General features: G+C 47.2%; 1 protein-coding gene across 1 annotated transcript in view; it reads right to left on the bottom strand.

Moving 5' to 3' along the window:
* The window catches only part of SAMD4B (sterile alpha motif domain containing 4B), a 37,133-nt gene that overhangs the window by 10,378 nt on the left and 1,306 nt on the right, over nt 1-25,449 (bottom strand). The window contains exons 2-3 of the mRNA XM_043598944.1: nt 12,365-12,767; nt 2,512-2,982 (exon numbers count right to left, since the gene is read on the bottom strand). Coding sequence (XP_043454879.1) covers nt 2,512-2,982; nt 12,365-12,560 — 667 coding nt within the window. The 5' untranslated portion in view covers nt 12,561-12,767. The remainder of the gene's footprint in view (nt 1-2,511; nt 2,983-12,364; nt 12,768-25,449) is intronic.

Below are 25,449 nucleotides of genomic sequence, written 5' to 3' on the forward strand. Positions count from 1 at the left end.
CACCTCTGCTGTGACCTCCGGGGTCCTCTGCTCAGGGCTCCTTCCAAGGCTCTGGCCTTCCAGAAAATGGCACCTTCTAGGCCCTAGGGGACTTGGTATAGGTTTTTCTTTTTTTTCTGTGGCCTGTCTTGGTGCCTATGGCTTCTTCCTCCTTCCCTCTCAGCCAAGAAGAAGGCAGGCAAGGCTGAGAGGGCAGGAAATTATCTTGATTGGAATGATCGTGCAGTTCCCGAGGAGTGCTGCTTGGCCAGGCACTGGGGTGGAGGCTGGCCACAGCATGAGGGCTATAAAAACAGGAATGCCGGCCGGAGATCCAGGGCCTCACACTCTCCGAGAAACCCTGGTCTGTCCTTGGCAGCACCCCAAACCCACCCTGCCTGCCCTTACAGGCCAGTCCTTGCTGCTCCCCACTCAAAAATATTTTAATGGTTTCCTGTTTCCTGCAACTGCTTGAAATTGAAAAGCTTCACCCTATCCTTCAAGGCCCCCCAGAATGTGGCCCTAATATACTGAGATCTGGGAGTCAAGACAGATCTGCACTGAAATTCTGGCTCCGCCACCTATTAACTTTATGATCCTGGGCAAGTCACTTTATTTGCCCCCTCTGCCTCTGTTTCCAAGTAATGTCCTTGGCACAGGGGCAGGCACATAGTAAACGTGGATGTTGGCTACTGCAATTACTCATTTAAATCCCTGCACCTCTCCATCCCAGCCAGACATGTCTGCATACTCCAATTTGCCACCCCGTGCCTTCCTTTCATGCTATGTCCTCTACCTGGAATGCCCAATTCCTTTCACTCTTCTGGTTCACACCCCCTTTCTGACAATGTTCTTGCTTAGTCCTTTCATAGCTGCTATTCCTACTGGGGGGAGGAAGAAATGCATGGGCCCCCTGCATGGTAACCCCTCCCATTGATGAGGTCTGAGCATCTATGGGAGGGTCACTTTTAGGTGGAGGCAATGTAGCAGAGTAGTTACAAGTATGAGCTGTGGAGCCACACTGCATGGATTTCAATGCTGGCTATACCACCTGGGGCAAGTGACTCTTCTGTGACTCAGCCAAAGAATCTGTATGTATAAAGTTCTCAGAACAGCTTTTGGAAAAGACCGAATGCTCAATAATCTTAGCTAGAATTATCATTATTAGTATATTTTCTCCATCTGGACCCAGAAACTATGATGCTCTGAGACTATAAAACAAGGTCTAACACCCTCTGGGTTGCCAGAGTTGCCAGAAATGCCCTCCATCCCTGTTTTCCCTGATTCTTACCAACACCTAGGAGGGAGGCAGGTAGCCAGGACATCCATATTAAACTAGGGAAAGAAAGATACTCAGGGGACAGAGGGTGTGTACCAGGTGCCACAGAGCTGGGTACCAGAGACCCAGGGTTCACCCCGCCCACTGGCATGGATGACATTTCACTGCCACTCTCTTGACTTGTTTTAGCCAGTACCAGCCAGCCAAAGGGGACCAGCCATCTTGAGGTGAAATCTTGGAAACCTCTCACCTGGAGTCGGGTAGTATTATCTCACCAAGTCTCGGAAATCCCGCTTTCCCTTACCTTGTTCATTTCCACTAGTATTTCAAAAACTCACTAGAATACCAGCTCCTACTGCTCACCCCAGCCTCTGGGGTGCTTACCAAGATAGTCCTTTTTAGACCACTTGGTTGGAGAACAGCATTGTGGCCAGAGGCAGGCTCTAGTGTCAGACTTCCCAAGTCTGAACCGTGGCCAGTTCTACTACTTGTTATGACTTCTCCTCTTTGGATCTCAGTGTTGTCATCTATAGAATGAGGCTGATGATAAGGTTGTGACCAGGACTAAACGAGATCATGTCAGAAAAGTGCTCACAGCACAGTCAATGCTCAACACTACCTACCGTTACTACTACCATATAGAGTGAATTACATCTTATATATAAACAGGCTTACAGCCACAGATTTCTCAGAAACAATGCTATTAGCTAAAACCACATCCACAAATCCACCATGTCTAAGCTGGAATGGACCTTAGATTTTGGCCATTAACTCAATACTTTCAGGGGCCAAGCAGGTGTCAGACATGCCCAAAGGGAGGTGGTGGGGCCAGAGGCCAACTGGGGTACATGTGCAGGGTCTGAAGGGGGTGGACAATATTTAATCCTTCAACCCCTTCTTACTGCTGCTATAGGAATACAAGCCTTGAGTTTTCAGATTTTTTTTTTTTTTTCCTTTTTAAGAGAAGCTGAAATCTGGAGTTTTAGGGGAAAATTCTCAATTTCTTATGTCACCAAATTTATTTTAAAGCATAAGACAAAACCAAAGTTTCAGTGTGTTTGGGCTCAACAAAACAAGTCTGTAGGTCAGATATGGTTTCTGGAATGTCAGTTCACAACCTCTGCACTGCCTCATAAAGCTGAGGCCCGGATAAGTTATGAGACTTGCCCAGGACCAAAGAGCAAGTAAAGAGAGAGAGCCCAGTTTGACCTTTTTCAAGTAGGTATGGCCTCCTGGGACCCCCACTCCCTCACCTGTGTTTGCATTGCTCCCAATACTGTTGATGGCTGGCGGCACTGAGCTGGATGGGTGGAAGGGCACGTGTCCATTTTCCCGGGGTGGTTTGTCCTGCCAGCCTGGCCCTGCCTCCCCAGGGCCCAGCTCTGCAGGGCCCCCCCATTCATCTGAGCCTTGGCGTGAGTGGTAGGTAGGCTCAGGCCGGGTGCGGAAGCCGCTGGCCAGCCGCTCTTCCAGGTGGCTCAGCCAGAGGGCCAGTGCATTGCGGTCCTCCAGTGTGGTGGCCGGGTGGATGAGGGCGTAAGAGAGCAGCTGGCGGCTCTCCTCGATGAAGGCGTTGCTCTCGATCGAGTAGGCCAGCACTTTCTGCAGCAGTCTCATGTACTCCGACTTGGCCTCCGTGTTGCCTGGCTGAAGCAGGGGCAGGTGGGACAGCAGGAGGGATACCACCTTCTCTTTGGACTCCTGCTGCCACTGGCTGACGATGGCTACGGAGGGAACAAAGGGAATGTCAGAGAAGCCAGGGTAGGGGACTCCCTCAGCCTGCTCCCTCAGCTCCAATCTCCTTTCCCTTCTCCCTTCATGACCCCTTGACCTCTGAGCTGGTCCTTCATACAGGTGAGACCAAATGCACTCACCCTACCTCCAGAGTAATTTTTCCTGGTTCCAACACTCCTACTCTCCAATACCTGCTGTGGCCCCCCAATCAGCCAAACTTGCTGCTCTGGAATCTGAGCTCCTCCTGCTGTCCCCAGGCCTGCCCTTCTCGTTGTATCCCTGTTCTTTATCTCCATGGCCTCTATCTCCTTTCCCCTATCAGAAGAGCCTCCTCCCTGACAGCGGATGACAATGGAATACAATGGTTAAAAGTCTGGGCTCTGTAATCAGACAGTTTGGACTCCAACTTACTAGCTAGATCTTGGGCAAGTCATCTTGAACCTCACTGCACACGGATTTCCTAACCTGAATAGTTTTGGGGATAATTACAGTACCCAATTCACAGTGTTCCTCTGAGATCCAATAAGCTGATAAAGAATGGAAAGTGGCCAGGCATATAAAAGAATATATTTACTAAATGCTTGTTGTTTAAGTGGTAGAGACCAGCCTCTAGATTTTCCTCTTCCAATTGGTCCCATTCACCCAGACGGATTTGTCTTCTCAAAAGCACACCAAATGTCATGTTCCTGACCAGGAGCTTCCAATGGCAACCAACAGACTCAAGTTCAGGAACTCCTAGCCAACAGCACCTTCATTTTTAGGGCACTCGCCACCTCCTATTCCTCCAGATAAAGATGTGGGATACCCCCACATTCCCTGGGGCTCTCTCCACGTCACATTCATCCAAGTTTCCACACTTACACTGAGATCCAAGGCTTGAACCTACAATAATATCTTTCCTCCCATTTGAATTCTGTCTTTTAATGGACTGCCTAAACCTGCCCTCCTCCAGGAAGCCTCACTGGCCAGTCCATGCCACAGTGATCTGGTGACATCTCCTTCCTATCCCACAGTGTGAGGGCCTAAATCTGTCTCATGGAGATGAGCCAGGTTTCCCCTTTTGACCCAGAAGGTCACTCCCTAAGTAATAAGGCCCCAGACCCGCCACATAAAGGTGGCCTTGGGAAGGAGCTATTACAGGTCTTCCTTGAAAACCTTGTTACCACTTCTGTGACTAGCTCAATGGACTGCAGGGTGGGAGAAAATGCTACAGGGCAAAGGAAACACTTAACATCTGTAGCCCTAAGAAAATGAATCATACACAACTCCCAACTCACCATATAACTGCACATTCTCTTGGCCTGGGACTCTCTGCTCTAAGCTGCCTAAAGAACCTCTGTTTAAGTGCCCAGGGATTCATCTATTCATTCAGAGTCATCAATTCCTGCTATGCCCATAGTACTGGCCAAAATAGAACAGTAATACTACACGATAATAATGATAATGAATAACATTTATTGAGCACTTACTATATTCCAGACACTATGCTAAGAACCTCACCTCAACTCTTTTTAACATTGCCATCTTATGTCTGCCCCTCCCCCACTCATGCTCGTTCTCTCTCTCTCAAATATAAATAAACATTAAAAAAAATTAAAAAACAAAAAAAGGGGCACCTGGGTGGCTCAGTCAGTTAAGCGTCTGACTTCGGCTCAGGTCATGATCTCGCAGTTTGTGAGTTCGAGGCCCACATCAAGCTCTGTGCTGACAGCTCAGAGCCTAGAGCCTGCTTCAGAGTCTAGTCTCCCTCTCTCTCTGCCCCTCCCCTGCTCATGCTCTTTCTCTTTCTCTCAAATATAAATAAACATTAAACAAACAAACAAAAAACACTGCCATCTTATGGATGAGGGACTAAATTTCAGGAGGTGGAATCGCTTTCTCAAACAGACAGAGCCAAGACCTGAGCCCAGGTCTGTCAGCTTCTAGAATTGGGAGGAACATTTACCAACAACACTGTACTAGTTCTTCAATGCCAAATCTCTTGTTCTCCACCCCCTTCCCCCTCCGCCATCCTTGGCTTTCCTGATCTCATGCAGGACCTACCACTCAAGGCTAGGAAACCTTGTTGAACCAGCTTCCCATGACTACAAGGCTGTCTCTTAGGTCATCTCCATATCTAAGGATGTTTCCAAGGTGGGACAGGCCTTCCTGACTTGAGGAAGCCTTCACCTTTCCCACCCCCCCCACCTCCACATGGCACTAGATCATACAGGAATGAATACCCTGGTACCCCATTCCCCTGGCTTAATCCCTGAGTTTTTGGCTCTTGATGAGGAGAAATAGCGTGATGAAGATCAGGGACAGAAAGTCAAAGACTTATATCCCAGCTGTGTTATGCAGTTGCCTGGGCAATACACTTCCTCCTCCTCTGGAAAGGAGGGATTACAGGTCTGCTGAGAGGATTTAGGGAGACAGTGCATGTAAAGCACCTGACAGAGTCTGCCCACAGTAAGCACTCAGTATGACTCCGTGATTGGTGTTTTTCTCCCTTCTCCTCCAACAGTCAGCCTACTCCTTCCAGCCCTACCCTGATGTTCTCAATCGCTGTTGTTTAGGCCTTACAGAGTAGCCAGAGGCATCTGGGACAGAGAGAAGCCTTGTCTAGTCCCTCCCCCACCCCAGGATACTGCCAGGACCCCAGGGCTAAGGGACACAGCTTCTCCTCTGGTACTGCCAGGGGACGTGACAGAACAGCCCCAAGGGTTGGGCTCAATGAAGGACCTTGTTCTACCACGGAGAAAGGAGAGAGTGGTTTTGGACGACTGGAGGCTGACCCTGGGGAAATGTGTGCTCATGTGTCTGTGTAGCGGTGTGGTGGGGAGGGCGGGCCTCCCATGACTGGGAAGCATCAGTGAGCGCTGGATCTGGTCCAAGGAATTTGCGCAGCCTCAGGCCCCTTGGGGTGAGCCCAGCTGGGGCTGCAGATGACGGGTGGGGATGAAACTTCGTTTCCTGCTCAGATCAGAAAAGTCTGGCCCAGAGTTGGGGCACAGCGGGGGCCCAATGAATACCTGCAGAATTGAACCCAGATGGTCTCCTAGAAGGTAGTGGTGTCTATGTGTGTATAGCGTGCCCTCTCGAGGATCCCCTGACCTGGGGTGACCCTGTTTCATATCCTAGCAGAGTATACTGAGTAAGGGCACAAGTTCAACAGGCAAACTTGCCTGGATTCAAAATCTACCTCTGCTTCTATGAGCTAGGTCAACATATTTGTGGGCCAGTCCTTTAACCTCTCGGAGCCTGGTCTCCTTTTCCGTACAGTGGGGGTAGTAAAAGCCACTATGTCACAGGGTTGTTGTAAAGGTTCAATGAGACAATCATGCAAAGCACCTGACATGTGTTAAGTACTCCTGTCATTTTAAACGTTATTATCATTGCTTTTGGTTGAAGATCTAGAGCCCACGCTGTTTCAGGGCTGTGGGGAGCAAGTAATATGGGAGGGCACACCTGGGACTCCCCCTTAAGATTCCCAACAGGGGTGGGGGATTTCGTGCAGTTATTTACCAAAAACAGACATATCTCTGGTTCCTCTGAGCTAGACGTACAACAAGCAATGATGAAATTCTGGAGGTGGGCGGATGGGGGAGGGGGCTGGGAATGCCATGATGCCAATGGCTGCTTCTCACCAAGCTGCAAACCCAGATTCTGCAGGCACGGAGAGGACCAGAGACACTGTGCATGAGTACCCTCCTTGGCCAGGTGACCAAAGCTAAATAGGTCATGACCCTGGGTCCTGGCAAATCATAGGAGCCAAATATATCTTGGAGACTGCCACAGAGCAAATCCATTTTTACGTGCTGGGCTGTTGCAATAATCGTGGCAGCCTCAGGCACTAGTCACAGGGGCTGGGGTTTGGCTGCAAACATGCCCTTCTCTATCTCACCCCAGCTCACACAAACATGGGGGAGGGCCAGGGGGCTCACATTTTTGTTTGATGAACTGTGTCAGTAGAGCTTGAAAGGGAGGGTGGAGGCATGAGAGTTGAGCTCTGGTGACTCATTCAGCCACAGCCCCCTCCTGACCTCAGTTTCCCCACCCAGATTCAGTAAGCCAGATAGGGAGGAGCTTAAACCTGCTGGATACAGGGACTCTGACTCAGAGGACAGGAGGAGGAAAGAAATGCAGGCAATGTGGCCTAGGAAGCTGAAGGACCTGGGAGGGAAGGGGATTTCAGCTTCCCTGGCTCTATTCTTTTGGTCCAAGTCAGCATCAGGAGGAAAGAGAGGACTAGCATTACTGTTACAGCTCCACACAGGCAGGGAAGACAGCACTGGGAGAAGCAACAGGGATGACAACAAGGGGAAACCTGGGGCCTCTCCTTCCTGTTCCACAGACCCTTAGGGTATTGCTTTTCTGTTCCTGGGTATTGTTTCAGATTCTGCTTCTATGAAACCAATGCTGGCTGCCTGGGTTTGGGGGACTTCCTTAAACCCTCCCAACTGCTTGAGAGGAAGAGCCCAGACCAGATTCCCCTTCTACAGCCCCAACTCCCCACTCCCAGCAGGTCACCACCTTCCTGGGCCCACCCAGCATCAGCGTCAGTATCAAGACAAGTGGTTCTCCACTGGATGCACGCAAGAGCCAACTAGGGAGCTTAAAAAATATTAGACTCGCTGGGGATAGGACCCAGGCCTCAGATTATTTTTATAGAGTCCCTGAGTTATTCTGACATGAAGCCAGGGTTGGGACTCGCCTAGATCAAGCCGTCTGTACTCCCTGCCTTTTTTTTTTTTTTAAAGTTTATTTTATTTGAGAGGGAGGGAGAGAAAGAGTGTGCAACATGCAATGAGCAGCAGAGGGGCAGAGAGAGAGAGAGAATCCCAAGTAGGCTCCGTGCTATGCTGCCAGCGCAGAGCCTGATGCAAGCCTCAATCACACAAACTGTGAGATCATAACCTGAGCCGAAATCCAGAGTCAGATGCTTATCGAACTAGCCACCAGGTCTCCTATCTGCCCATTTCTTTCTTTCCTTCCTTCCTCCCTCCGCCCCTCCCCCACTTTTTTTTCAAAAGAGAGTGAGCACAGGGGAGGGGGCAGAGAGAGAGAAAGAGAATCTTAATCAGGCTGTACACTAAGTGCGGAGCCTGACACAGGGCTCGATCCCACAACCCTGGGATCATGACCTGAGCCAAAATCAAGAGTTGGAACACTCAACTGACTGAGTCACCCAGGCACCCCCCATCTCATAAAATATTAAGAGCTATTCCTTTAGAAAAATGTGCTGAGCCCCCAAAGTTATATGCTTGGCTGTGGCTCTACCTTCTTTGGTACATTATTTCAGAGCCCAAGAGGCACTTGGAGAGTTATGGATCCTCAGGCTCAAGAGGGGTGGAACTGGTCCAATGCACAAGAGGTTTTAGTGGCAGAGTTGGATCTAGAACTCCTGGATGTTCTGATTCCTATTCTCATGTCCTGTAACAAATGAATCATCCAGCAGAGCATCATCTCTCAAACTGTCTAGTCAGCAGAAGAACTTGGATACGTGTTCCCAGGCCCATCCCCTCAGGATTCTGATTTTAGGGGTTGGGTCAGGGTTGGGGCGGTGGGGAGGCTGGATTTTAAGAGTCACTTCCCTCCCACCAGGTGATGTGGACAATGACGCAAGTTTGGGAAACACAAGGGAATGGGAAGCCCATAACAAACAAGGGAAGAGAGAAAGTCAGAGGATGCACAGTTCCTCCCACAAGGTAGGCCTCTAGGCCCAGGAAGAAGCTACTTCCTTCACAAATAAGGCAAGGGGGCTGTTCTACTTGAGGGAGGGACCGAGACAGGAGACACAGGCCTCCTTAGTCTTGGAGCCCCCATGTCTATTATTATTATTATTATTATTATTATTATTATTATTATTATTTTAGTGTTTATTTATTTTTGAGAGAGAGCAAGCAAGTGTGCACGCAAGCAGGGCAGGGGCAAAGAGAGGTGGGCAGAGGACCCAAAGCAGGCTCTGTGCTGACACCAGTGAGCCCAATGTGGGGCCTGAACTCAGAAACTCCAAGATCATGACCTGAGCTGAAGTTGGATGCTCAACCGACTGAGCCACCCAGGTGCCCCAGAGTCCCCATGTCCATTAAGAGTCATTTACCGGTCTGTAGAATTTGCCTCTGTGACCACTTCTCTCTCTAGTCATGCTCTGCTCTAGTCCTGGCAGGTTTCCTGCTGACTCTGATATACACCATAGCCCTCCTTCTCTCATTCTACGTTTTCCCTACCTCTCCATCTAAGTACCAGCTTGTTATATATTCTTGCCATCTGACCTGGGGCTGCGGCTGAAGACCTTGATTCCTATTTTCATTCATCGGTGAATTCGTTCCACATCAATTCTCAACCCTGGCTAGGCATTACCCCCAAATCCCAGTGCAAACCATCTGGGATGAGCATCAGGTTCTTGGTATAAAGGGTGCCGTGTCTTTTTAAGGCGATGTGGTAACCAGGAATCTTTTACATCCACATCACTTCAAACTAGCAGTTCCACAGAATTCTAGGAATTTATCTTAGAGATGCTTAAAGGGTACTCATCGCAGCACTGTTTGTATGAGCGAGACCAAACAGACCATAAAGTAGAGCCTGCTGGTCAGGAGCAAGAGCTCTAAAGTCAAATAAATTCCAGTTCCACCTGTGACCAGTGGTATGACCCAGGGCAAGTCACTAAACCTCTCCAGACCTCAGTCTCCTTGTCACTAAACCTCTCCAGACCTCAGTCTACTCATCTATAAAATGAGGGAACAGTAAGACTACCTTACAGAGCTGTTGTGAAGACTAAATGAGTAATAAACGTGAAGAACTGTTTGATACCCAGGTAGGCCTCTATAAATACCTATTCTTCCTATTACGCAGCCATTAACAATGAGGCATATACATGTGTGCTGAATATGAAACGATCTTCAAGTTACACTGTTAAATGAAATTGGTTAATATGCACAGTGTTCTACTCTATATATCAAAATGATCTGGGCGCCTGGGTGGCTCAGCTGGTTAAGCAGCCAACTCTTGGTTTCAGGGCTTTGCGCTGACAGCGTGGAGCCTGCTTAGGATTCTCCCTCTCCCTCTCCCTCTCCCTCTCTCTGCCCCTTCCCTTACACATGCTCTTTCTCTCTCAAAATAAATAACTAAATAAACTTAAAAAAAAAAAAAAAAAAGATCAAAACAGGGGTGCCTGGGTGGCTCAGTCAGTTAAGCATCCAACTTCAGCTCAGGTCATGATCTTCAGGCTCGTGGGTTCGAGCCCCATGTCAGGCTCTGTGCTGACAGCTAAGAGCCTGGAGCCTGCTTCGGATTCTGTGTGTCCCTCTCTTTCTGCCCCTCCCAAACTCGTACTCTCTCTCTCTCAAAAATAAATAAAACATTAAAACATTTTTTTTTTTTAATTTTTTTTTAACATTTATTTATTTTTGAGACAGAGAGAGACAGAGCATGAACGGGGGAGGGGCAGAGAGAGAGGGAGACACAGAATCGGAAACAGGCTCCAGGCTCCGAGCCATCAGCCCAGAGCCTGACGCGGGGCTCGAACTCACGGACCGCGAGATCGTGACCTGGCTGAAGTCGGACGCTTAACCGACTGCGCCACCCAGGCGCCCCAAAACATTAAAACATTTTAAACAAATGATCAAAATAATGAAAAAGCTGAAGGGAGACTATGTGCATACTCATACATCACAGAATCTCTCACAAGAAATACACCAATTGGGAAGATGGAAGTATGGAAGGGAGGAGATCTCACTTTTTACTTTTCATAGGGTTTGATTTTACAAGTTCTGAAAACAAATGCAAAAATTAACATGCTCTAATAAATAGAATAAACACCACTGGTGATTCTGAGATACAGACAAGATTGGTACTTAGTGCTCATCCAACTACCTTCATAGGATGGGGTGGTAGGGAAGTGTGACAAAGCTGCATAAGAAAATGGTCTGCCCCACAGGAGCCCTACTTGGGGGCACAGCCATACCACAACCAAGAACTCCTGCCACCGATGTCAGAGCAGAGCCCTCCCTGGTGTGGAGGGGTGTGAAGCTGCTGAGCTCTGAGCCTGCTGTAGTCTTGCTAGATTCTTGCTCTCACTGTCTGCCAGAACTGGGACTTAAAGCCGGTGTGAGTCCTGGCCCGAGGAGCCACCTCACCCTATAACCATGGTGCTTCTCTGACTTATACGTAAATATTCGGAAAAATAAAGGGGATTGTTACAAAGGCAATGGGCCTGGGGAGATGAGGGAAGCCAGGCAACTCTGTGGCTCCTAGCAGCCCATGGGGATTTCCTTACCTATGAAATGGGGAAAATAACAGTACCAATTTCATGGGGTTGTTGTGAGGACTAAATGAGTTATTCACAATAAAAACAATTGACATTTACTGAGTGTTTACTACATGCCAGGCACTGTTCTCAAAGCTCACAACGACCCTAAAATGTAAGCATAGTTACTATCTTGGTTTTAGAGAGGAAGAAACCAAGGCTCAGAAAGTTACTTTGTTATATTGCAAATGACAGACCTGGGATCTAACCCTAGACAGTCTGACCCTAGAGCCACTAAAAAACACTGCTTTCCAAGTTAGTATATAAGTACAGCCAGTACTTGGTGTGTCCTAAGGGCTTAACGTGAGCTATTATTATGGGGGAGAAGGTGGGAAGGGTTTGGATGCACTGACACGGAGTCCCTGGGTCCCCTTTCCAGTTAGCTTCAAGTACGCACGAAATGTCCTCTTCTCTGGCCTCCATCTCTCTCACCCATCACTGAGGTCAACAGCTCTCCATCCCGCCCTGTGGAAGCCTAGAGGCCAGAATGGCTTCAGCAGTGTGTCCTGAGAGGGTTCTCTGGCCTGACTCCTGTCTATGACTGGGGCCCCTGAGAGAGTTCTAGAGAAGCCTGGCTCACCAGGCTCCTGGTACACACTCTACTGAGTGCTTAGGGAACTGATACGGACTATACCCAAATTCAAAATTCTCTTGAAGCTATTTATGCCTTAAGTCCAACCTACCTTTGTGCCTACAGAACAGTTTAAGATTACTTGTGAATTTCTAAAATTCTCTCCTAGCTCTGGTGTCCCAGAGCTTGAGAAATGACTTATTTGTTCAGCTTCCAATCCCCTTTCGTAAGTAATGACCTTAGTCCCTTCCTCTCAGTCGCCCAGACAAGCCACCCTACATAGCTCTTCCTCTGCTATAGGTTGTTTCCAGTTTGCACTGCCATCCGCCCGTAGCTCCTCATTTCATGCCTGAGGATATCTGGCAACAAAGCCCCAGGAGACCAATGATGATGACTTGGGAGGTCAGGGACTCCCCCTCCACCAACAAGCTGAGAACCCACATTTCTCAGCACATTGTGGGGTGGGCCTCCTCAGCCCTCCGATATCTGCTCCTGTTCTGGGGTGGAGACTCACCAGCACTGTTGGCCTCCGACTCTAGCAGGTGGATGTCATTGCAGTCCGCCAGTGAGTGCTCCAGGCAGAGCTGCAGGAACCGGGCCTGGGTGCGAGTGACCCGCTTCAGAAGTGACAGCAGGGCCACCGTCTGCTCACACTCATTCCAGCCCTTGAACCAGCCAGCGAGGATGCCCACCTGGTCGCGGAACATCATGGTGCCGGGCCTGGGGCCAGGGTGGGGGGGACGGCGGTGGCGAGGGCCAGCGCCGTCACATGGTCTCGGCTCAGAGCTCCTGTTACCTCTCCCCTGAGGGCCAGGGCTTGAGGACGTTCCCTGGCGTGGTGGCAACGGGCGGTGGGGGGAGGAGGAAACCTGCTCACATCGGGGGAGGTCTTGGTCCAGCCACACCTCTCCAGGCTCCTAGAAAAGGAAGGAAGGTGGTCAGACAGAATGAAAGGGCTGGAACTGGCCTGGTGAATGCAGGTTGAGAGGGTAAGGAGGCTTTATGCCTTCCTCTCCTAGGGTGTCTGCTCTGCTGAGCTCCTGGGAGAAAAAGGAAGCCAATACCAGACACTAAACCAACTTTCCCACCAATCTCCAAATGTAGAAAAAACACCTGATTGGGACTCAGCAAGACTAAGGAGAAGAGGTTGCCCCTCAGTCCTAGCTATCAAAGGGCCAAAGGAAGCAGAATTAAGTTGGTAGGATTTTCCAGCAATGGGAAATAGGAGAGGCTGCACACTACAGGGAAAGATCTGAATTAATGGAAACCTGGCCTTATGTGACATGTGACCCCCAGCACATGCCCTGACCTACCTCTTCTGAGAGTGGGAAAGAGTGATTGCTCACCTGCTAAGAGGACTCCATGGAGTTTATGTATGTCAATCTAAGACTCATAAAGCTAGGATGTGAGTGGGTGGTGACCTCAGTGGAGATCTCGAGTATGCAGATAGCTAAGTGATCAGTAACTGCCTAGGTGCCCAAGGGTAGGGGCATGGACAAAGGCTTTTTCAAAGATTTGGGGGAATCCTACCTCCTTCAACCCAGCTCTGCCACTCTGGAAAAGGTGCAGCTCTGATCTCTAAGATCCCACTCATCTCTGCTGTGAGGTGAGTCTCCCCCAGACCTCTTCTTCATTCCTCTGAAGGCTACCCTGACCCAAGTCCCCTGGCTTCCAAAGATGCCTGTCATCCAGACTCCTAAGAGCACGGAGGATGCCAACTTGAGAAGGGTCACATCCAAAGTAAAAAAACTCCCAAGTTAGAAAGTGTCCAAATTCCTCTCTTGGATGGGAACTACACAGGAGCTGTGTTAACTGGGCAGACAACAGGCCTATTCTTCAGTTGACTGATTTCTGGACACTACTCCGAAGCCTTTTTTTAAGTGTCTCGAGCTCCAGGTCTCTACTCGCATTTCCTGGTCTGTCCCACAACCAGTGCCTTGGCTCTATCCCCAAACCACATTTGGCTCCACAGACTGAGAACTCCACACAAAGACCCACTGAACTTGCTGGGCTCATGTCTTGCCACCTCCCTGAACTTCCATCCTCTTGCTGAAGAGCGCTGTGAGGTGCATCTGACAATGGCTGTGACTCACCTGGCAGATCCTCTCTGGGACACCTGAACAAAGCAAACTGACCCAGATGTCAATCCCTTTGCATATAAGGGCAAGTGTAGGGGAAAATGAAATCTTTTTAAGTTTATTTACTTTTCTGATTAATCTCTACACCCAATGCGGGGCTTGAACTCAAGACTGTGAGATCGAGTTGCACGCTCTTCCAACTGAGCCAGCCAGGTGCCCCAGAAATCTTTTTATTATTTTTTATTTTTTAAAATTTATTTTGAGAGAGAGAGATGGAAAGAGAGAGTGAGCATGCATGTGCAGAGTAGGGGCTGAGAGAAAGGGAGAGAGAGAATCCCAGGCAGGCTAGGCTCCCTAGGCCCCCTCAGGACAGAGTCCAATGCGGGGCTCGATCTCACAAACTGCGAGATCGTGACCTGAGCTGAAATCAAGAGTTGGATGCTTAACAGACTGAGACACCCAGGCACGCCAAGACATCTTTAAAAAGGAATCAAATGTTGCTCCTGGCTTAAAATCCTCCAATGATTTCCTAAACTAAAGCTAAACTAAAACTGAATGGATCTTGGTCTACGGGTCCCTGCAAGACTCCTGTGGCCTCTCCAATTTCATCTGGTACAAGTTTTCTATACACTAGAACTCTTTCTTCAGACCTATTTATGGTTGGCCCCTACTTGTCACTCAGGTCTCAGCTCAATGTTACTTCCTCAGAGAGAGCTTCCCTGACTATCGGATTTAAGGGGTCTGTCACACTATTTAGGCTATTTCTTCTATATAATTTGACACCCTCAGATATTATTTATGTTTGTTATTTCTCTTTCCACCAAAAAGCAAGCTATATGGTTACCCAGTGCCCAGAATGGTGACTGGCATACAGACGGTTTTCAGTATGTATTTGCTGAAAGAATGAATCAATAAGGTGAGCATGGAAGCCACAATTGGGATTTCTACAGCCCCGGAGAAGATGACAGAAGGAATGGCCCATAGGATGGGAAACAGACTTGGAAACTCTGTCCTAAGAGAAGTTTGAAGGCACTGAGGAAATTTCCCCGGTGGAAGAGAAGACTTAGAAGGAATGATATAGCTGACTTTGAATATCTGAAAGGGTAGCACACAGGAGAGGAATTAGATTTGTTCTTTTGCTCCAGAGGAGAACCAGGGTGGATGGCTCTAAGTGAGAGGGGACACGGGAAATGTTGAGAGTCAAGAAAATTCAGTTCTAGTCTTGCCCTAGACACTGATTCACTTTGACCTGGAGCTAGTCCGCTTCCCTTCTCTACAATGTGTAAGATAAGGAGTCAGACTGGATCAGACACGACAAATGGGTTTTACCTCACAGGCTAACTCCCAACGACTGGTAGTGGCTGGTTGGGGCACTATGGTGTGAAGGATCCAGAAGAAATGAAGCAACAGGAGTATCCATCAAAGGGCAAGGATTAATCAATTGGGGCACACCTCATACAAAGAGATATTACGTAGCTATTAAAAACATGCTTGATTCTGATAGCATACAAAAAACATAGCATGTTTACATCTATATATAGTGTTTGATCTTTCACCACCAACCTGCAGGGCTGATCATAAGCTCCATGGTAATACATACAATACAATGCCATTTTCATAAAAAGAAAAAGCCATACAAAAATCCTTACACACCTCATTATATCTACATGTGTATGTGTATAGAGAAATGTGTATAAAGACACACCCTAGGCCGTTCGCATTGGTTTACCTCGGAGAGGAGGAATTATTAACAGTCTCTTTATGTAACTTTGTAGCACTTCACTAGTTGCAAGTAAACACGTATTACTTCTATAATTTTTAAAGAATTAAAAAAAAATTTTTTTAAGGCTGCATTCTACTATCTGGCTCAGTGAGAAAGAATACTGTGACTGATTATCAATGTTTGCCCTGGATGCAGGATGGATGACTGGTAGTTCACATGCCTGAAAAATCAGTTTCTCTTCCTACCTCCAACATTTTGTGGATTTCAGCCCTAAGGAGACAGCATCTGCCTTAACATAAGGAAGAATTTTAAAATAATATATCTATCCAAGAATGGAACTGGCTGCCACGTGAGGAGGTAATAGCTCCCTGGCTGCTGGAAGTGGTCAAGTGGAGGCTACATGAACATCCCTTGGGAGTGGGAGGGATTCCTTCACTGGGTGGCAACTCATAGGATAGAAGGACATGTTACTATTTCAGACAGAACATTTGTGACGAGAGGTTTGATATGCCAACAACATGTACGGCAAAAAGATGACCAAATCCACAAAGAGACCAAAGTTGTGCACACTCTTTCCCATAAACTTTTTCTGGGTTGTTAGTTTTCCAAAGCAACAGCACTGTGCCTCCCAAATAAGCTGACGACCAGAATCTTCTCCCAAGCCAAATGCTATAAGCAAAGGTTTGGGACAGAGCGGGGTCTCAAATATGACACTTATTAAGTCCAGGTTTTGAATGAAGCAGGCTGGTGAGGACTATGGTGAGTTAGAAAGCACATACCCTATCTAAAGGGAGAAGTCGTGATTTTAGCTCTAATCAACTGCTGCCATGTGGGAATGTGGGTCCAGTGTCGTTAGGTTTTAGATTTTTTTTTTTAAAGGGGAACCGGAAATCTGGACTTTTAAATAAAATTTCCCCTATTTTTAAATATTGGAAACTAATTCACATTAAAACAGCAACAGTGAACCACCATGAGGAACAAACAAAGCACGTGGCCTGTAGTCCTTGGACCAGATGGACACACACTGGGAAAAGACCAGAAGTCTGTGAACTGTCCTTCCCTCAGGCCGCTCTGGTTTATACCTTCAAGCTGCCCAGTTGTTCAGGGAACATGACTGGCAGAGAGGATCTAGTGCCCAACAATGGCTGTGACAGTCCTCAGTAAACACTGGGGGCTTCAGAGAAACAAACAGTTGCTCTTAGGACAGGAGAAGGATGTTGGGTATTTGTTCTGGATGGTGACTAGAGAGGAGAGTGATATGGCTTCTTCTGTCAAAGGGCCAGAGGTCCCCGGCTACCTCTTTTCCTGGGTGGTTGGCAGCAATGAGAAGGGGAGACCTCGGTTAGTGACATGGGCCAGGAAAGAGGCACTACGCTGACTATTCCAAGGCACCTTACACTGTGATGGATTTTGGTGGATCTGCTGCCAACCATCCATGCCCATCTTCTGATACCAGCCCCTGAGTTCCCTTTGGAAAATTAACTGTCTTCCTTGGCTCCAGAAGTAGACATGGCAAGTCCACTGGTCAAGGAAAGTCTTCACTGGACTTCTGCTGGAACCACTGAGGAAAAGAAGTTCTCCATTAGGGTTGCTGAGATTATATATCTCCTGATGTTACTGGCTGCCCCTTCGGCTACCTCAGTGAGAGTCTGCCTCAGAATGAAGCCAACACAGATGAAAGCAGAGTCAAGAGATGAGGGGACAAAGAGGGAGACCTGTTCACATCTGAAGATCTGGATCCAACCTAGTCAGACTGAAGCCACCTCACTCCAGACTTTTCAGTTATATGGACCAATAAATTCCTTTTGGGCTGATGCCAATTTGTGTTTCTATCACTTGAGTTGGAAGAGCCTTGACTGCTCCCATACAAAAACAGAATTCACCACTGCTCTGATCTCTTTGTCATTGTGCGACAAAAAAATGACTCCCTGCCTTTGAGGAAAGACACTAGAGGGGAATTCCATCGGAAAAGTTCTCAAACAGCCCAACTTTCTGCTGCCATATTTGCTCTCTAAGGGACCAAGTAAGCTTCTGTGGAAGCATCTACCAATCCTGGAGGGTGGAAAATAAAGCCAAAATTGGCTAAGAGGTTTTAGGAAAAATTACTCACTAGGCTCCCTTCATTGGCTTCAAACAAGAAGCAGCCCACAGATAGGAGGTGCCTCTGGAGCCAGCTCTCCTCACTTGGAACCAGCACTGTGGAGTCAGATGTAGCTGAAAACGGGGCTCTCCTGCTGACACTTACTTGCTGTGTTGACCTTTGGCAGGTAACTCAGTTTCTTCCTCAGTGAGGCTGGTTATAAGAATGAAGTGGAACAATGTACGTAAAAATACCTACCATGATGCTTGGCATGTCTTCATATACCATATATCGTGTCATGTGCCAGGCCCTATGCTAACAGCTTTCTGTGGGTGAGTTCATTTAATTCTGAAAATAATACATACACTATACCTTACAAATATATGTGACATACGCATATATTACACGCACATATGCACATATACATGTATAACGCTATTCTCATTTTATAAATGAAGAAACTGACACACAGAAAAGGTTAAGTCACTTGTCCAAGCCTACACACAGCTAAGCTGAGATTTTCAAGGTCAAACAGTCTGGTTTTAGAACCCTTGCTTGTTCCTAAGAATATTATAGCCTCCTGTAAATTCCTTTCCATTGCCTAGAAAAGTTGGGTAACAGGTACACCCATTAATGCCAACATCTCTGGATGAATAAGGGGGTTCTATTAGCCTTCCTACCCATTTCTAGCCCTTCTACAGCACACGCTGTAGTTACCTAAGGTTAGTTACCTAAGGTTAACTCACCATCCTGACCTGAGCAAGAACAAGAGAATGTCAGATGCCAAGGGAGTTCAACTTCTCTTTTGTAAAAACTAACCATTATTTTCAGAAACTCCTGAAGTATGTACACAAAATATGCATACTATTGCCTCAGCTAAGAATGAGGCTTTTGTATGAACAGTCCTGGGGAAGGGAGGGAGAGGAGTGGAGAAGTCAGGGGGGCCTCCTGGAAGATAAGCATAGCCTAGGAAGCTGTAGGAAACCCTGGAGTAGAGAAGCTGGTTCCCTCTCCCCTTGCCCCCATGTATTGCTCCCTTTCACTCATCCCACCCTTACAGGTGTTGACCCTTCCCCACTAAAACTCTATCTTTAGCTCTTCCCTTTCTCTATACTTGTATCCTCTCACTTGGATGTAATCAACTCCTATAGATTGAACTATCATCTCTCTGTGGACAACAAAGAATTTCTTAAGTCATCTTTGACTCCTTTTTCTTCCATACGATCTAGTCATCTGGTCTCGATAATTCTTTTTTCTTAACGTTGGCTAAACATGCTATCCTTTTTCTTTCCCAAAACTCAAGTGGCTCTGGGACCAGACTGTCTGGGTTGGAAACAGAATCCTACCACTTACTACCTGTGTAACTTTGGGCAAATGATTTCACCATGCTGTGTCTGTTTTCATTTGTAAAATGGTTTTAATAACACTACCTACTTTCATAGAGTTGTTAGCTATTATCATCATCTTGTCACCAATCCCATCAAGTCCTGTTTTCTCTATACACCAAACATATCTATTTCTCTTATTTTTTACTACCATCGCCATATTCAAGTCACTATCCTTTCTCATCTGGACCAATGTAATGCCTCCTAATCCACCTCCTGCTTCCATTCTTACCCTTGTTCTCCTTGCAGAAACCAGTGAACATTCTTAAACAAACAAAAAAAACCCAAAAAACAAAAACAAAAAAATCCAATCATGTCACCGGCTTGCTTTAAAAACCCTTTAACAGGGGCGCCTGGGTGGCTCGGTTGGTTGAGCATCGGACTTAGGCTCAGGTCATTATCTCGCAGTCTGTGAGTTCGAGCCCCGCGTCGGGCTCTGTGCTGACAGCTCAGAGCCTGGAGCCTGCTTCGGATTCTGTGTCTCCCTCTCTCTCTGCCCCTCCCCCACTCATGTTCTGTCTCTCTCTCTCTCTCTCTCTCTCTCTCTCTGTCAAAAATAAATAAACATTAAAAAAAAATTAAAAACCCTTTAACAGCTTCCCAAGTCTCTTAAGTGAAAATATAAATTCCTTACCATGGCCTACAAGGCCCTACATGATCTAGCCTCTGTCCCCTCTCCCTCACACTTGTCTCCTTGTTGTTCCTCGAACACATCTCAGGGCTTCTGCCCTTGTTAACCCCTCTACCTGAAGTTCTTCCCCAGATCATCACATGGCTGGTTCCCTGTCTTCAATTAAATCTGGATTCCCGTGTGCCCCAATCTTCTTCATCTCCCCAGTAAAGAGTCTTTGGTCTGAAACACTGAAATCAAAGGCTGCAGCTCTTCCAGAAACGCTTAGATTGTAAGATCCATGGGGGAAGGAAAGACTGTGACTGTATTATTCACTGCCATATATTTAAAAAATTTATTTTATTTTATTTTAGAGAAAAAAAGAGAGAGCACATGAGTAGGGGTGAGAGGGAGAGAATCCCAAGCAGGTTCCATGCTCAGCGTGGGGCCCGGAGCTCAATCCCATGATCTTGGGATCATGACCTGAGCTGAAATCAAGAGTCAGATGCTCAACTGACTGAGCCACCCAGGCGCCCCATTACATTTTCAATTCCTAACCTAGCACCTGGCACATAGCACATCCTGAATAAAATATCTGTGAAAAACTTTTCCACCTTGCAGCAGTCCTTTCTCCACCTAAAACAATGTTTAGATTAAAATGCCTTACTCCAAGATCGTCCCACAACTTGGTGCCTTCACATCTTTCAGGTTATCAGTCTCGATTGTCACCTCCTCAGAGGCCAATTCTGACCTTGAGTATAGTGGCCACAGGGACCCTCTCTTCCATACTATTAATTCCTTCATAGCATGTATCACTGATTTCTTTTGTGTGTCCTCTCCACCCACCCCCTTCAGAAGGTAAGGGCCATGAGTTCCAAGACCTTGACTGTTTCAGTCACTGCTCTATGTCCAGAACCTAAAAAAGTGCCTCCATAAATTGTTTAACTGCTGGAGTTGAGACTTGCATACTCTATATACTGTTGTTCTGTAACTTGCTCTCAATCGGACTGTATTCAACAAATTTACACTAAAATAAAACAAAACAAAACTCTACCCAAAGTAATTTACTTAACTCTCTCAAAGTTCAGAGTCCTGAAAACCCAAAGCTGAGGTACAGGATTGAATACCACTACTCCTGGATTCCATTACCCTACCCTGAGGCTATCACCAAACCTGGCCAGTCACCTCTTCCCTGTCTCTCTCTCTCAGTGAGATCCCAAAGGAAAGTCTGGTTGGATGGGATTAGCCATAAACTCTCTCTGGATCCAAACGATCACAGACTGGAGAATGACTGAGGCTAGAGAACAAGCAAGGAGGGGAACGGCCACCAATATCGGAAAGCTCATGGGATGGAATCACAGCAACCTCAGTTAGCAAGAGAATTAATTCCAGGGTACAGAACTCCAAACATGTCCCTGAGGATCTTCTGTTAGTATTTCACACTTACTCAGGGAAGAAATTGTTTTCAAACGGGGGCTTTCGGGAAAGAGTTCTCTTTCCGCTAAGGGTGTTGAGGTAGGATTAAAGCGTAAGGTTGCTGAAGGCCATCTCTGTCACCACAAAGTAGAAACTTGTTGGGGATGAAGACACTCCTTGTAAAAATGGGCAGAGATTACTGAGAAGATTGTTTTAACTCCTGGATGAAGCTAAGACTGAAGTCATCCTAGCTCTGGACTTTTTAATAACACAAGTCAATTACTTCGTTTTTTGATTAAACTAGCTTGAACTAAGGTTCTGTCATTTATGTCTTTAGAGTCCTGGCTGACGTGAACCATTTATTTTTTTTATTAAAAAAATTTTTTTAACATTTATTTATTATTGAGAGACAGAGAGACACAGAGCGTGAGCAGGGGAGGGGTAGAGAGAAGGGGAGACATAGAATCTGAAGTAGGCTCCAGGCTCTGAGCTGTCGGCACAGAGCCCGACACGGGGCTCGAACTCACAGACTGCGAGATCATGACCTTAGCCGAAGTCGGTCGCTTAACCAACTGAGCCACCTAGGTGCCCCGAACCATTTATTTTTGATAACACTGAGCACTTATACGCAGGACACTGTTTTAGCTACTTCATGTGTTAACTTATGTAATTCTTATAATAACTCTAGAACATAAGATACCATTATTACTTTCATTTTTTAGCTGTGAAAACTAAGAGCCAGAGAAGTTAAGTAGTTGTCTAGGTCACAAAACTGGTAAGTGACAATGCGGGACACAAATCCTGTCTGGCCCCAGAGTCTGCATACTTAACTTATACTATGCTATAATGCCTCCTCATTGCACCCAACCCTACCTGAACAGAAAATCCAACTCTATGACTCATGGCACTATCATCTTGGGATGGACAGGGTCCAGAAACCTTCTATTGGTGCCACCTGTCCTCAACATTTATGAGGTTAGTTGTAGTTTACCTAGTTCGTAGGATTCCCTATGAGGAGCATGAGACGAGAATACATGTGAAGCATTTAAACAGTAACTGACATGGGGCGCCTGGGTGGCGCAGTCGGTTAAGCGTCCGACTTTATCCAGGTCACGATCTCGTGGTCCCTGAGTTCGAGCCCCGCGTCAGGCTCTGGGCTGATGGCTCAGAGCCTAGAGCCTGTTTCCGATTCTGTCTCCCTCTCTCTCTGCCCCTCCCCCGTTCATGCTCTGTCTCTCTCTGTCCCAAAAATAAATAAACGTTGAAAAAAAAAAATAAAAAATAAAATAAACAGTAACTGACAAATAATTACTCAATAAACAGTAATCATCGATATTATCACTCTACGGGTCACAAGAGTATAGCTGGCAAATATAATAAAGATGGAAGAGATCTGTTTTCTTTCATCTCTGTCCTTTAAGTGGAGAGAAGAGATGCCATGAGTGGGAGATGAGAAGCCCTTCTTATCTTTGACCTATTGCAAAGCTGTTACCTCTGCCTGGAAGACCACTCATCATTGTCCCAACTCCTGTGGAACACCACTGAGCCCAAATACCACCTTTTCCATGACGTGTCTTTCCAGATAAAGGGCTCCTTCTTTCACTGCCAAATTTCCACAGCATATAATCTGTACCTCATGTTCTGCCCTGTGTACCTGCCCAGCCCCTCTAATGTACTGTGAGCTCACTGAAGGCAGGCCCCAGTGTTTATCCTGTGATCTCCATTTCCCCTTCTTGACCCCAGAGAGAAACAGAATCCCTTGGAGAAAGCTGAGAGCCCCAGACTTATAAAGACTTATAAAGGCTGAGGGAGGCTGACAGGCCAATGAGGATGGGGTGAGGCAGGTCACCAAGCATAGGACCTAAGGTGGCTCAGAATCAGGAGGCAGCACAAAGAAAAGTCCCTCAGATAGCAGTGGGTGGGGCACAGAGCTTCTTCTAGGAGAGGCAATGTGCGCTGGGTACAGGAAGAAGACAGGAGGGGGTGGGGAAGGTGTATACAGCCTGAATGGGGAGTGAGATCTGAAAAACTTAAGAGATTTCTGGCCAAATGCAGAAGAAAGAGCTACCCTTCTCTAATGATTCCCAATAACTTACTGAAGGCAGATCCCACTTTGTGGGATTCAGAGAGAAACAAGACACATCCCAGTACTTTCTAAACTTGCAGCCCAATGAGGGTGAGTGGACAAGTACATGAACAACTAAAGGGAGAAGGTGAGTAGTGCTCTAGAAGGGAGGGCTCTGGACAGTAAGACACAGAATGAAAAGACCTGAAAGTGCCTTTAAGAGAAGGTGCCTATGCGGTGAGGAACAGATAGAAGATTGGAGATGGACACATGTGTTGAAGGAGACAGCAATTTGAAGCGAGAACACCAAAGGCTGGGGTATGGTGTGCAGGGGAAGCCAGAAGGTGAAAGTGCCGAGGAAGACCTGAAAGGAAATTATTCAAAGGTAGAATATGAAGTAATTGCTCAGAGGATGGGGTAACCTTTCAGGGTAGCCAGAATCCTTCCAAGGAGGGCAAGAAGACTTCCTGGACGGCGGATATTTCCCATAGGCGACTCTTGGGAAAATGAGGATGGGCAGCAGTTCGGAGGCACACCCGGAAGCCTCTTTCAGGGGGTTTTCTGTGGGGGAAAGGGAAATCCTCTCACAGGACAATCATTCTCAAACTTGAGCATGCAGCAGAATCACCAGGAGGGTTCCTGAAAACATTGCTGGGTCCTACATTCAAGTTTTCTGATTCTGTAGGTCTGGGCTGGACCCGAGAATGTGCGTTTCTAACCAGTTCCCAAGTGATATCGGTGCTGCTGGTCCAAGAACCACACTTTTAGAACCACTGCTATAGGGAAAGGGATTTTTTTTTTAATGTTTATTTTGGGGGAGGGGGGAGAGAGAGAGAGAGAGAGAGACAGAGAGAGAGAGAGAGGAAGTACAAGTAGGGGAGGGGCAGAGAGAGAGGGAAAGAGAGACTTCCAAGCAAGCTCTGTGCTGTCAGCGTGGAGCCCGATGTGGGGCTTATCTCACAAACAGAGGATCATGACCTGAACCGATATCAAGAGTCGGAGGCTTAAGTGACTAAGCCACCCCGACGCCTCGAGGGGAAGGGATTCTTTAGCGAGGAGGCCCTCAAAGGGGAAAAGGAAGGAGAAGGCTGCTGAAAGGAAAATGGGACGAGTCCTCAGGAAGTCTCTAAGGAGGGTGTTAAGGGTCGCTCAGTCTCCAAAAGGAGGAGTCTGTGAAGAGGAAACCTAAGAAAAAAGGTCTCTGAAGGTTGGGATTTCAAGACCTGAGGCTGTCTTTGAGGATCTTTTTATTTAAAAGGAGACATGGAGGCTCCTGGAGGGGAGAGGACTGGAGGATGTTGGCGGCCTCTGAGGAGACAAGGAGGCTCAGATCTGAGAGGGACCTCTAAGTTGATTTCAGAGGAAAGAGAACGGAGGAGACGAGAGGGTGCAAACAGGGATTCTAAAAATGGTAAATCGGATAGGGTCCTGAATGGGGATGCCACAGAAGGAAAATGAAGGGATGTTCCAAAGAAGTCTGAAGAAAGTGCTGGGGATAAGGTTGCTAATACAGGGCAATTTCGACGAAAGTTCTCTAAAGGGCGTCTGCGGGAGGTGTGGCTTTCTCAGAGAGATCTTGGATGTACTGGAGCACGATGACAGGGGTCTTTTCAGGAACTCCTCAGAGAACTCAGATGAGGAGAAACCTCTGAGTAAAGTCTTCGAAAGGGTATAATATGGGAAAGGTGGGTCTTCTGAGTGGAATGGGCGACTGTCAGGGCAGAGAGCTTTTCAGAAAGAATTCTGGGAGTTTCTAAGAGCAGGAGCTCAGTTATTTTGAGGGAAGACTGAACGGGGAGGGGGGTTCTAAAGGACCTGAGAGAACCTGTGAGGAAGAGTTCAGGGAGGGAAATCTCTGGGAAAAGTGTCTTAGTATAAGGCAGGGGGTCTTGGAGCAGTGATTCAAGGGCTTCTGAGGGGGGGTGCTAGAAGGGTCTCTGGGAGGGATTTCAAGGGCTTATCTCAATAGGAGGGCTTGAGGGGCTGCTGAGGTCTCTGAGAAGATGTGAGGAGGTCTTGAAAAACTGCATCTCACAGAGCTCATGAAGAGGGTCTTAAGGTTTAAGGGGTTCAAGGAGGTCGGGGGGGGATTTTTAAGGGTTCTCTAAGGAGGATTCTAGAGAATATCAGAAACTACAAGGGACTTTTTGAGAATCCTGAAGACATCTCTGCAACATGTGGTGTAGTTTACTGGGAAAGATTTGGGATACATAAAAGCGGTTGTGGAAAAGGCTTTTGGAAC

This window comes from Prionailurus bengalensis, chromosome E2 (assembly GCF_016509475.1).
Source record: "Prionailurus bengalensis isolate Pbe53 chromosome E2, Fcat_Pben_1.1_paternal_pri, whole genome shotgun sequence".
Taxonomy (NCBI): Eukaryota; Metazoa; Chordata; class Mammalia; order Carnivora; family Felidae; genus Prionailurus; species Prionailurus bengalensis.